General features: G+C 37.8%; 2 protein-coding genes across 2 annotated transcripts in view; one reads left to right on the forward strand and one right to left on the reverse strand.

Moving 5' to 3' along the window:
• The window catches only part of VPS13C (vacuolar protein sorting 13 homolog C), a 177,107-nt gene that overhangs the window by 44,762 nt on the left and 120,014 nt on the right, over positions 1–12,331 (forward strand). Inside the window, exons 10-14 of the mRNA XM_054716188.1 lie at positions 73–130; positions 4,152–4,279; positions 5,279–5,385; positions 5,930–6,101; positions 8,354–8,416. Of these exons, the coding sequence (XP_054572163.1) occupies positions 73–130; positions 4,152–4,279; positions 5,279–5,385; positions 5,930–6,101; positions 8,354–8,416 (528 nt within the window). The remainder of the gene's footprint in view (positions 1–72; positions 131–4,151; positions 4,280–5,278; positions 5,386–5,929; positions 6,102–8,353; positions 8,417–12,331) is intronic.
• LOC129149148 (40S ribosomal protein S15a-like) lies at positions 2,764–3,207 on the reverse strand. The gene has a single exon (XM_054716186.1). It carries the CDS (start codon positions 3,190–3,192, stop codon positions 2,839–2,841), a length of 354 nt encoding a protein of 117 aa, XP_054572161.1. The 5' UTR covers positions 3,193–3,207; the 3' UTR covers positions 2,764–2,838.

The raw sequence follows: 12,331 nt of genomic DNA on the forward strand, positions 1-12,331 counted from the left end.
AAGTATTTTTTTTTGTATATATGGCTCAATATTTTATTTTTAATTTTCTTATAATTCAATTTTTTTGTTAAGGATCATCTGAAAAGTGAAATTCCTACAAGTAATGATATTCTACCAAGCCATCAATATAGTAAGTAATGGTAAAAGTTTATTTTATATTTTAGGAAGCCTGGTATTAAATACTTTATTTTAGTATACTTTTTCTGATAAAATTACTTTGACAAAGAGAAAGTATTAATTTTATACCTTAATTTTATGATATAGCATGTTTGGATTATAGCTAATTATTTAGGAATAGATTATAACACACACACTGCTGAAGAATAAGGAAGACAAGGACAATGTGGCTATTGTTCACTCCTAACAGCTAACCCCCTTTGACCTCCACATTTCCTTCTTACCTTGTTATCACCTTCTTTGTTTTAGGAATTAGGTTTTCTTTGCTTTGCTTTATAACTATTTCTCTGAGATCTTGGTATTCAGTCTCACCCCTAGCATGTCACTATTGCAGTGCTAAGACAAACCAACCACATTAGAGATTGTTTTATGTGAGTTTTCCTTGGCAGCCTCACCTTTATTTCTTTTAAAATAGATCTCTAACAAATCTTCCTGCTTATTTATCTCATCTGTTTTCTCCATTTCCATTTTATTAGTCTACCGAAGCTATTCATTTGTTTACATTTACTATATCCCTTTATGCTCATCCTCAAATTTTATGCCCATGTTCTCTGTATTCCATATCACCCTGTTCACTATTGTTTTCTTCATATCCTTTTATGGCTGACTAGAGGCCCGGTGCATGAAATTCGTGCATGGAGGGGGTTGTCCCTCAGCCCAGCCTGTACCCTCTCCAATCTGGGACCCCTCGAGGTATGTCTGACTGCCCGTTTAGGCCCGATCCCACCGGGATCGGGCCTAAACGGGCAGTCGGACATCCCTCTCACAATCCAGGACTGCTGGCTCCCAACTGCTTGCCTGCCTGCCTTCCTGATTGCCCCTAACTGCTTATGCCTGCCAGCCTGATCACCCCCTAACCACTCTGCTGCCAGCCTGTTTGCCCCCAACTTCCCTCCTCTGCTGGCCTGGTTATCCCTAACTGCCCTCTCCTGCAGGGTTGATCACCTCCAACTGCCCTCCCTTGCAGGCCTGGTCCCTCTCAACTGCCCTCCTTTGCAGGCTGGGTGCCTCCCAACTGCCCTCTCCTGCTGGCCATCTTGTGGTGGCCATCTTGTGTCCACATGGGGGCAGGATCTTTGACCACATGGGGGCAGCTATATTGTGTGTTGCAGTGATGATCAATCTGCATATTACTCTTTTATGAGATAGGATAGAGGCCTGGTACAGGGGTGGGGGCCAGCTGGTTTGCCCTGAAGGGCGTCCTGGATCAGGTGGGGGTTCCCTTGGGGTGTGGGGTGGCCTGAGCGAGGGGTCTGTGGTGGTTTGCAGGCGGGCCACGCCCCCTGGCAACGCAAGCGGAGGCCCTGGTATCTGGAATTTATTTTCCTTCTACAATTGAAACTTTGTAGCCTGGAGCGGAGCCAAGCCTGGGGCTCCATCCGAGGCCGGTAGCCATTTGTGTTGGGGTTATAATTGAAACTTTGTTGCCTTAAGCGAGTGGGCCCGGCCAGGGTGTGCGGAAAGCTTTGCTTCCCCTGTTGCTGGTGGCAACCCTGGCCTGCTCTCTCAAGCTCCATTCTGCCGCCATTTGTTTGAATTTGTTTACCTTCTATAATTGGAACTTTGTAGCTTGAGTGGAGGCTTAGGCCTGGCAAGGGCAGGTGGAAAGCTTGGCTTCCTCTGTTACCTAGGAAACCTTGCTCTCTGTGGCTGTCGCCATCTTGGTTTGGGTTAATTTGCATACTCACTCTGATTGGATGGTGGGTGTGGCTTGTGGGCGTGGCTTGTGGGTGTTTCTGAGGTATGGTCAATTTGCATATTTGTCTATTATTAGATAGGATTGCTGTTATAGAAGAGTTGGCACTTTCTCTTTTATGTTCAGTGGCCTCTCTCTTTACTGATGACAAGGTTTTCACATGCTGTTAGTTTGTGAAAGCATTTTTACTCGTGAAAGGACTAGTTCAGAAAATTCTCCAACTTTATTCTTAGGCATCTTTCACTTATAAATAACCTCTAAATTAGTTGAAATTTTATACTATTATGCAAACTGTGAACACTTTATAAGGTATCACAATTTACATAATTTTAATAGTATTATAAGTTATAATTATCACTTTACTTTGCTCTGTTATCCTAATACACCTTTTCATACTACTTCTCACTTTGAAAAACATTTTCTTTAGTTTATTCTAAGAATATATGCAGTGATTGTTTTGAAAATTGTAAAGTAGTAAGCAATTTTCTTCTGGGTTACATAAATTTTATTCATGGTTCTGTTCCTAAATTCTGGCAGTGATTAAATAAGACAGAAATTAATCAAATTTTGTTTCGTACTGTCCAGCCAGAGTAGCTCGGTTGAGCCCTGTCCTGTACACTGAAAGGTTGCCGGTTTGATTCCTGGTCAGGGCACAAACCTGGGTTGCTGGTTCGACCCCCTCTCGGGGCACCCATGGAAGGCAACCAATTGATATTTCTCCCTCCTTCCCTCTCTCCCTCAGTTCCCTTCCTCACTCTCTTCTTCCCACTTTCCCTCCCTCCATCCATCCCTCCCTCTCTGTAAGCATGTCCTATGGTGAGGATTAAAAAATTTTTTTTGTTTCTTACCTTGTATTAGTATTTTATATTTTTTTTTTTTTTTTTTTGTCCTTTGAGGCATTTTATTTCCACATATGTATTACATCCCTAGAAAAAGAATCCCAGGATTTTCCCTCCTGTGTGTTTTCATCTTGCTTCTTCATGGTCCATGATGCCCGCTGAGGTTGTCAGTACAATGAAACCAAACTGACGGGACGGAAGCAAGTTGTTCTGCCATTTTTCTAGATCTTTGAGTTGCACATCAAATCTGGGGCTGATTACTCCACACTTGTTCAACCTGCCTGTGAGGTTCACAACTATTTTCCCAGCTCTGTGGTCATCAATAATTTCAAATTCGCCAATGTAACCATGCTTCATCATCACAGTCAGAAACCGGACGATGACTTTGGAGCACGGCCTAATGAGAACCTGGCGTTTGCCTCTCTTTTCGGCATTGTTGATACTCTTCAGAGCATCAGCCAGGACATTCAGGAGCACCATTGTGGCGGCACAGACCGATGGCGGAAAGAGAACGGGAGGGGCGAGCGCACGGAGTTATGGGAAGAGTTGTATTAGTATTTTAAATGCATAATAAAATCATTAAGTGTCTTGAGGCAAGGAACAGAAGCCTAATTTTACACAGAGTGTGAATTCCCAAGAATAGATTGTCCGTATTTTGCACATTTCTTATTTAGAAGCATAGGACCCCAATTTTCTCTTTGGGGATTCCACTTTAACCATTGAGTTTGACTGTTGGTATTATGCAGATAAATAGATACCTAAATATTTTTTGGTAGTTCTTTTTTTTTTTTTTTCTCCTCTTACATTCTTTTTTTAATTTTTTATTGAGGTATTATATGTGTACATATCTTACCATTGCCTCCCCCCACCCCACACCCATACAAGCCCTCACCCCCCAGAGTTTTGTGTCCATTGGTTATGCTTATATGCATGCATACAAGTCCTTCGTTTGATTTCTTATCTCCCCCACCTCTCCCTAACCTTCCCCCTGTAATTTGACAGTCTGTTTGATGCTTTACTGTCTCTGTATCTTTTTGTTCATCAGTTTATAATGTTCTTTATTATCCATAAATGAGTGAGATCATGTGGTATTTTTCTTTCATTGACTGGCTTATTTCACTTAGCATAATGTTCTCCAATTCCATCCAGGTTGCTGCAAATGATGAGAATTCCTTCTTTTTTATGGCAGCATAGTAGTCCATTGTGTAGATGTACCACAGTTTTCTGATCCAGTCATCTGCTGACGGGCACCTAGGCTGTTTCCAAATCTTAGCTATTCTAAATTGTGCTGCTATGAACATAGGGGTGTGATAGTTCTTTTTTTAAACATATTTTTTATATATTTTTTTACTTTCAGAGTAACAGTGTTCTTAAAATTATTTATAGTCATTCATATGTAAGAGCATATAGAGGTTATCTTACTTCTCATGTGTTCTCAGTTTTCCAGCCAATATCAGCCTCTGCAAAACTCTACATGAATCCTTATGCAGAAACAGAGCTCAAAACACCCAAACTTGATTGGAGCATAGAAGTACAAAATATTGCCATCGAATTGACCAAACCTCAGGTAAGATTCAGTTGGACGTTTCTAACTTTGACAAGCCTTGAATTTCGACTGCTTTTGTTCTTTGTGATTATTCCTTCTCCAATATTCTGATGGTTCCTTTTTGTTTCTTATGTTAATATTTGACTCCTAAAAATAGATGTATTATACATATTTTTTGGAAAGTATCAAATTTAAGAAATAGTTTTATTTTATTGGATATTTTCCTTATTAGTGCAGAGTCTTACCAAATTATAGTGAATGACATTATTTCCATCTAATTCCCAGTGGTTGATGGAGATTTTAATGTGTTTTTCTTCCTCAGATTTTAATAGCAGGCAGTCTTATATTCAACATTATTTACTTATTTTTTAGAACAGTTATTTTTGGCAGCTTTTTAAAAATTTGTTTCTCAAGTTTGGTTATATGCCCAGGGAGTTTGGATAACAGACCTGGAGAAATGAAAGTGAAAAGAGGACAGGGATTTAACTAATTGAGCTTTTAACCCAGTGTAGTCTAATAAAAATACTATGCAAGTTATAGATATAACTTAAAATTTTCTAGTAGCTACATTAGCAAAGTAAAAACAAAAGATGAAATTAATTAAAATTATAACATTTTATTTAACCTGTCTAGAATATTATCATTTTAACATGCATTCAATTTAAAAAATTAAGGTATTTTACATCCTTTTTTTCCTTAAGCCTTTGAAATCTGAGGTATATTTTACACTTAGAATACATTTACATTCAGACTATCCACATTTTAAGTGCTGAATAGCCATATGGTAACCCTTAGGTAGAAATGTATTATGAAAAACAAAGAGAAAGAAGCTAGAGTTGCCCCTTTCTTTATCTTACCTACAGTCCTTATGTGTGTGTGTGTTTTCATCTATTTGAGCTATTTACCAGACACACAGAATTGTTATATTGGTGGTCATATGGCCGATTAAGTAGCTTTATTTTACTTAAATGTTTACTCATATGTGCAATCTAATCAATATGTTTGTTTTTGTCTTAATAGTACTTAAGTATGATTGACCTTTTGGAGTCAGTGGATTACATGGTTAGAAATGCCCCTTACAGGAAATATAAACCTTATTTACCACTTCATACCAATGGTCGACAATGGTAAGTTAGAATTATTTTTTTAAAATAAGAAACATACAATCATATAGTTTGGGACTCTCAGAGTTAAGACATCTTTAAAGCCACGTAATGAAGCCACTTTTTTCTTTTATATAAACATGAGAGTGTTATCTTCTATATTATGTCCTTGTTACTTTTTTTCATATATATTCTGTTGTACTTCTGCTCCCAGATTATTTCCAAATTCTTAATTTAGTACTCAAGACTTTCAATGTTTTTTGGTCTTATTGCACTTTAGTCATCGACATGGACTCAATGTTTTAACCATATTGGATGCTATTAATTTTGCACAGCATATCATTTTGTGTCTTTATGATTTTGCTTTGATAAACCCTTTTTCTGGAGTGGTTTGTTCATTTCATAATTTATTTAAGTCAGAAAATTATACTGGGAAATTGAACTCTTATTATTGAGCTCTTACAAGAAAACAGTTAATAACAAAAAGTATAACAGGTTAGGTCTAAAATCAAAGCTATTTTTTTAAACCTCTATATTCAGATGTGCATTAAAAATTTTTGATTTGCAGGTGGAAATATGCAATTGATTCTATTCTTGAAGTTCATATAAGAAGGTGTACTCATATGTGGTCATGGAGTAACATAAAAAATCACAGGCAGTTGCTCAAGAGTTATAAATGTGCCTACAAAACCAAGCTGACCCAGACTAAAGTCCCAGAAGAAATACAGAAACAAATTCAGGTATATCTTGCATATGTTGATGAAAGGTATTGTTTGTTAAATCATCCTTTAATGTTAATTTTTCTAAATTTAATTTGAATTAAAATATGATTTTAGAAAGAATAGAGTTGATCTGTTTTTGAGAGAAATTTATGGGAAAATGCACAGTATTTTCCCCCAATTTTTATCTTCTTTGAAAAATCCTTCTCACCCATCCTCATATTAGATAAAATGAGGTTACTGTAAACGATTTGGAGAAATATGTTTGGTATTTGTAATAATGTATAGAAAATCAGTGTTAGATCTGCTTATTATTAGCGAGGTGTATATTATTAGGTTTGTTAGTGGCTTTTTAAAAATACTTCAAATTATTATTTATAAAAAACAGCTCTATTCTCAAGATAAGAAGAGTCTTACCCCCCTTTGAAACATAGAAAAACAAATTGCTTAATATCATCTGACTTTGATTATATAACTTTCTGCCACAAATTCATAATGTAAAGAACTGAATTCTGCCTGGCCAGTGTGGCTCAATTGTTGAGCATCCACCTTTGAACCAGGAGGTGACTGTTCGATTCCCAGTCGGGGCACATGCTCCGGTTGTGGGCTCAATCCCCAATGTGGGGCATGCAGAAGGCAGCCGATCAATGGTTCTATCTCATCATTGATGTTTCTATCTCTCTCTCCCTCTCCCTTTCTGAAATCAATAAAAATATATTAAAAAAGAATTGAATTCCTATTATTATGAAGCATATGACAATCACCAGTATTATATATTAGAAAAAGTATCAAGTTTCTAAACATTTCAGGTATCATGTTCTCATGTACAAAATGGGAACAATATCTGTTTTACAGAGTTGTGAGATGTGTATAAGATAACACTTAGAGCACCTGACACCCAGGTCACTAGGACTACTTTTTAAAAAAATTCTCACCTGAGGATATATTTTAAAAAGTATATTCTATTTTTTGCCCTGTCCGGTTTGGCTCAGTGGTTAGAGTGTTGGCCTGCAGATCAAAGGGTTGCAGATTGGATTCCCATCAAGGGCACATACCTCAGTTGTAAATTCCCCAGCTCTGGTAGGGGTGTGTGCAGGCCAATCAATCAATCAATGTGTCTCTCTTATGTCAATGTTTCTCTCTCTCTCTCCCTCCTCCCTCCCTTCACTCTCTAGAAATCAATTAAGAAAATATCTTTGGGTGAGGATTATAAATAAATAAATAATATTTTATTGTTATTGTTATCATTATTACAGATGTCCCCCATTTTTCTCTCCTTTGCCCTTCTCCATCCAGACCGTGCCCTCCTTTCTCTCTGGCCCTTACCACATTGTTGTCTATGTGCATGGGCTATGCACATACGTTCTTTGGCTATTCTCTTCACCTTCTTTCATCTTGTACACCCCACCCACCTTCCCTCTGACATATCAGACTCTGTTTCTATTATTAGGTTTTGTTTAAAATACTACATGGCTGTAAAAAGGAAGAAACTCTTATCTGTTAAGACAGCATGGATGGACCTGGAGATTATTATGCTAAGCGAAATAAGCCACTCAGAGAAAAATACTATATGATCTCACTTGTATGTGGAATCTAATGAACCTGAGGATATGTTTTTATTGATTTTAGAGAGAAAAGAAGGGGGAGAGAGAGAGAGAGAAACATTGATATGAGGGAGAAATGTTGATCTGTTGCCTCCTGTATGCGCCCTGACTGGGATCACTAGGGTATGTACTCTGACCAGGAGTTGAAACTGTAACCTTTTTGGTGAACAGGACAATGCTCCAACCAACTGAACACAATGACTGGGGCTTTTCTTGCATACTTTTATGTAAATTCCCCAAATCACTTTCTACTTTAGATTACTTGTGATTTGCAGAACTTTACATTTAAAAATTTTGTGTTTTATAATGGTGCCTTTAGTACAATGTTTGTAAAATAATATAGAATAGAGGGAGTCAGAAGTAAGAACCATAGGATAATACCCCTCCTAGATATTCTTGTTTCCATTTGCATATATGGCTACCTATGTATTGTAATGGTCTCATTAAAACTCTTATTTTTATACTTATTGAGGCTTTACTGCCTTGGAAAACTTAATTCTTATATTGCAAAAGTTAAAAATGTAAAAGCCAAGTACATATTCAAATTTATACTTAAACTTTCATTAGATCACAAATACTGTTTGTTCATGGACTAATAAGTAAGCCTGATTATCATTGAAGAAAAAAATAGTCTATCTAATGATCAATTTCCTTGTCTTTATTTTATAGGATTTGGAGAAGACTCTAGATGTTTTTAACATAATTTTAGCAAGGCAACAAGCACAAGTTGAGGTAATTATTTTTATTAGCTGAATTTATGTTTTAAACATGTTAAGACTACTCCTTTAATCCTAGGATCAAGAAAGCTAAGTAAGTTTCATGGTATGTTGTTGAGATTTACTTAATTGAGAATAAAGGTTGAATTTTCACTGCTTAATTTTGTCTCAGGAAAAAATTGAAATATTGGGGGAAGGGGAAAGGTGACATTAAGGGGAAATTTTAAAAAATTTTATGACAAAAATTTTGAACTCTACCCCTGACTCCCCAATAGAAAGTAAATTAAGAGTTATCCATTATTCTAGCAATACAGAATGCTAACTGTTAACATTTTGACATACAGTCTCTTAGGTCTTTCTCCCATGCATGCATACCTACCTATTTATGCTTCTTAGCCCCCATTTCTTTCACTTTATCTTTGCTTTCTTTTCTCTTCCCTCCATTCCTTCCTCCTTCACTTCACTGATCTTTTTTCTTCCCTTCTCTCTCTCCTTCTTTCCCTCTTTCTCTCCTCTTCTCTTCTTTTTTCCCCCCCAAAATTGGAATCTATCTGTTCATAATGTTTCATAAATGCTGATTTTTTCCAGTTGGCACCTTGTCTGCATTGTTTCGTGTTTTTTCTATTATTCTGTAACATGACTTTTTTGGTATTTAAAAAATGAATTACAAGTGCAATACAACTTATTATAGAAAAGTTAGAAAATATTGATCTACAAAAAAAAGAAAAGAAAATAGAAACCACTCATTATGTCACACACCAAAGATAACTATTGTTAATACATTTCTGTATACTAATATTGTTTTAGTTTTTTACATTGATAGAACTTGATACACATGCTTCTGTTTTTGAATGGGATTGAAGCATATACATTTGTGCATTCATTTACTTAGCAAATACTCATTGAGTGCCCATCATGCTAGCATAGTGATTTTCAAATTTTTTTTATATTATGGCACACATAAAGTAATTACTAAAATTCTGTGGCATACCAAAAATGTATTTTTTGCCAATCTGACAATTTTGACTTATTCACACTGGATGGATATTCTTGTGTTGTCTGTTGCTTTTTTTTTTTTGCAATCTAAGAGTAAAGAGGTCAGTATACCTGACCATTGGTCAGGTGTTGTGTGTTTTAGAAATTCTTGCATCACACCATTTGGAAATCTCTATACTAGCATTATGGTTAAAGAGTGTGGACCTGGGAGTCAGATGGTTTGGATTTTAACCCCAGCTTTGCCAACTAATACTTGTGTAACCTTGGGCTGGCTATTTAACATGAGTGCCTCAGTCTCCTCAGTTGTAAAAGGATTAATGTATTATATACCTACATCATAGAGTTACTGTGAGGAGTGCATGATAATTGATGTAAACCACTTAGATTGTTATGTGCCTGACATATAATAATTACTAAATAAGTGACTTTTTCTTTATCATCATAATCATTTGCATTAGCATTCAGAAGTGAACAAAACAAGACAAAAATCCCTTACATTATAATAGGAAGAATGATAATAAACAAACAGTAAATAAAAATAATGTAGCTTTTAATATAAAGAATGCTGAGGCTAGGCAGAGATCACAATGGGGTTGCAGTTTTAAATAAGATGGTCAGGGAAAGTCTCACTAAGAAGGATACATTTGAGCAAAGACCTGAAGAAGATGAGGGAGCCAACCAGAAAGATACCTGAGGGAAAGTGTACCAATCAGAAAGAATATAGCAAATGGAAAGATTTTTGGGGTGGGAACATACTAGTAACTAGCTCATTAAGGGGAGTAGAGTGGTGAGCGTGAGGAGAGATGGTGGTTAACGTGGTCAGAAAAGTAAAGTGGTGGAGGAGTTGGGTTGGTGATTGTTGGAGTTATGGAGGATGCTAGATTCTGTAGGGCAAGCATGTCAAACTCAAGGCCCACGGGCCGCATGTGGCCCACAACGAATATTTTTTCAGCCCAGCCAATATAACGGTATGTAAAAAATGTTTCAATAAAAATTTTGTAACTTAATTTTTACAATATCCTGTTACACATAATCCTAATATATAAAAAGCCAGGGGCTGTCACGACTGAAACAACAGCATGGACGACCGAACAACAGGCTGTGTGGGGCAACCAGGCCGGCAGTGGGGTTAGTGAGGGACTACCCAATAACTGAACAGCAGGCTGTGAGGGCTGACCAGGCTGGCAGGGGGGGGGGCATTTGGGGGCAACCAGGCTGGCAGGGGCGTCAGTAAGGGGCGACTAGGTCGGCAGGGGAGCCAGTGAGGGGCAACTAGGCTGGCAGTTGGGGTCGACTAGGCTGGCAGGGGTGCAGTGAGGGGCAACCAGGCCGGCAGGGGGGCAGTTGGGGGTGACCAGGTCGGCGGGGGAGGGCAGTTGGGGGCAACCAGGCCAGTAAGGGGGGCAGTTAGGGATGATCAGGCCAGTAGGCAGAGGCGGTTAGGGGTGATCAGGCAGGCAGGTAAGCAGTTAGGAGCCAGTGGTCCCGGATTGTGAGAGGGATGTCTGACTGCCGGTTTAGGGATTGGGCCTAAACCGGCATTCGGATATCCCCCAAAGGGTCCAGGATTGGGGAAAGTGCAGGCTGGGCTGAAGGGGACCACTATTCCCCCCCTCCCACACCCGTGCACAAATTTCGTGCACTGGGCCTCTAGTTATTAATAACAAACTGCAACCTTTGCTAATGACTGATCACTATAATCATGTTGCATTCATTTCCCTTATGCACAGGCGCACCATTTCTCTCCACTAATACTAGCAGCGAATATTTTAGCAGCTTAATTGCCACATCATTAGTCTTGTACTGACTGGTTTGGTGTGTGCAACAGGAAATACTTTGCTTTTGGAAAAGAAGAAAAGTAGGTTTATTTGTGTTACGCTTATTAGTTTATGCAGTTAATCAGTGTCTGGTAAGTTAATGTTCAAGAAAATATATTAATTTTTATTAAAATGTTCTATTATTTTATGTTAATGATTACTCATTTATTTTAGCCCTTTGTATTAAGCATGTCTCTATTGAAATAAACCTATGTTTCTTTGAAAAGTGAAGTTTTTGTTTTTTTGTGGCCCACATAAACTTAAACCTTGTTTATTTGGCCCGAGTTACCCTTTGAGTTTGACATGCTTGCTGTAGGGTCTTAAAAGCAATTTTAAATTTTTGTGGATTTTGGTTTTTACTCTGAATTAGGGAGCCATTTCATGAATAGAATAATATAATCTGACATAGGTTTTAAAACTTCCTTTGGCTGCTAATTTGAAAACAGACTGTAAAAAGGAGGGCAAAAATGAAAACAGATTAGTTAGGATGCTCTTGAAATATTTGAGAAATAATGGTAGTGTGGCTGAGAATGGTTACAATGGAGTGATGCCTCAGTGTCAAATTCTGGATATGTTTTGTCCAACCAGTGGGGCTCAGTGGTTGAGTATCGACCTATGAACCAGGAGGTCCCCGTTGGAGGTTGGATTCTCAGTCAGGTCACATGCCCAGGTTGCAGCTTGATCCCCAGCAGGGAGCATGCAAGAGGCAGCCGATCAATGTTCTTTCTCACTGTTGATGTTTCTGTCTCTCCCTCTCAGCCGACCAGTGATCTCTCTCACCATTGATGTTTCTATCTCTCTTTCCCTCTCCCTTCCTCTCTGAAATCAAGAAAAAATACAAAATAAATTTTAAAAATATTCTGTATATGTTTTAAGGGCGAGCCATTATTTCCCAACTGACTTAAATTCGGATTTTAAGAGAGAGAAATCAGAGATGACTAAGAATTTTGTCTTGGAGGAGTTGGGAAAGTGGAGTTACCGTGAAATGAGATGGGGAAGACTAGATGGAACAAGCTTGGGTGAGATAGGAGATGAGTAGTTCAGTTTTGGACCTATAAAGTTTAGCTATCATTTAGACATTAATGTGGATATATGGAGTAGGCAATTGATATGTGAAT

Source organism: Eptesicus fuscus, chromosome 5, assembly GCF_027574615.1.
Source record: "Eptesicus fuscus isolate TK198812 chromosome 5, DD_ASM_mEF_20220401, whole genome shotgun sequence".
NCBI lineage: Eukaryota > Metazoa > Chordata > Mammalia > Chiroptera > Vespertilionidae > Eptesicus > Eptesicus fuscus.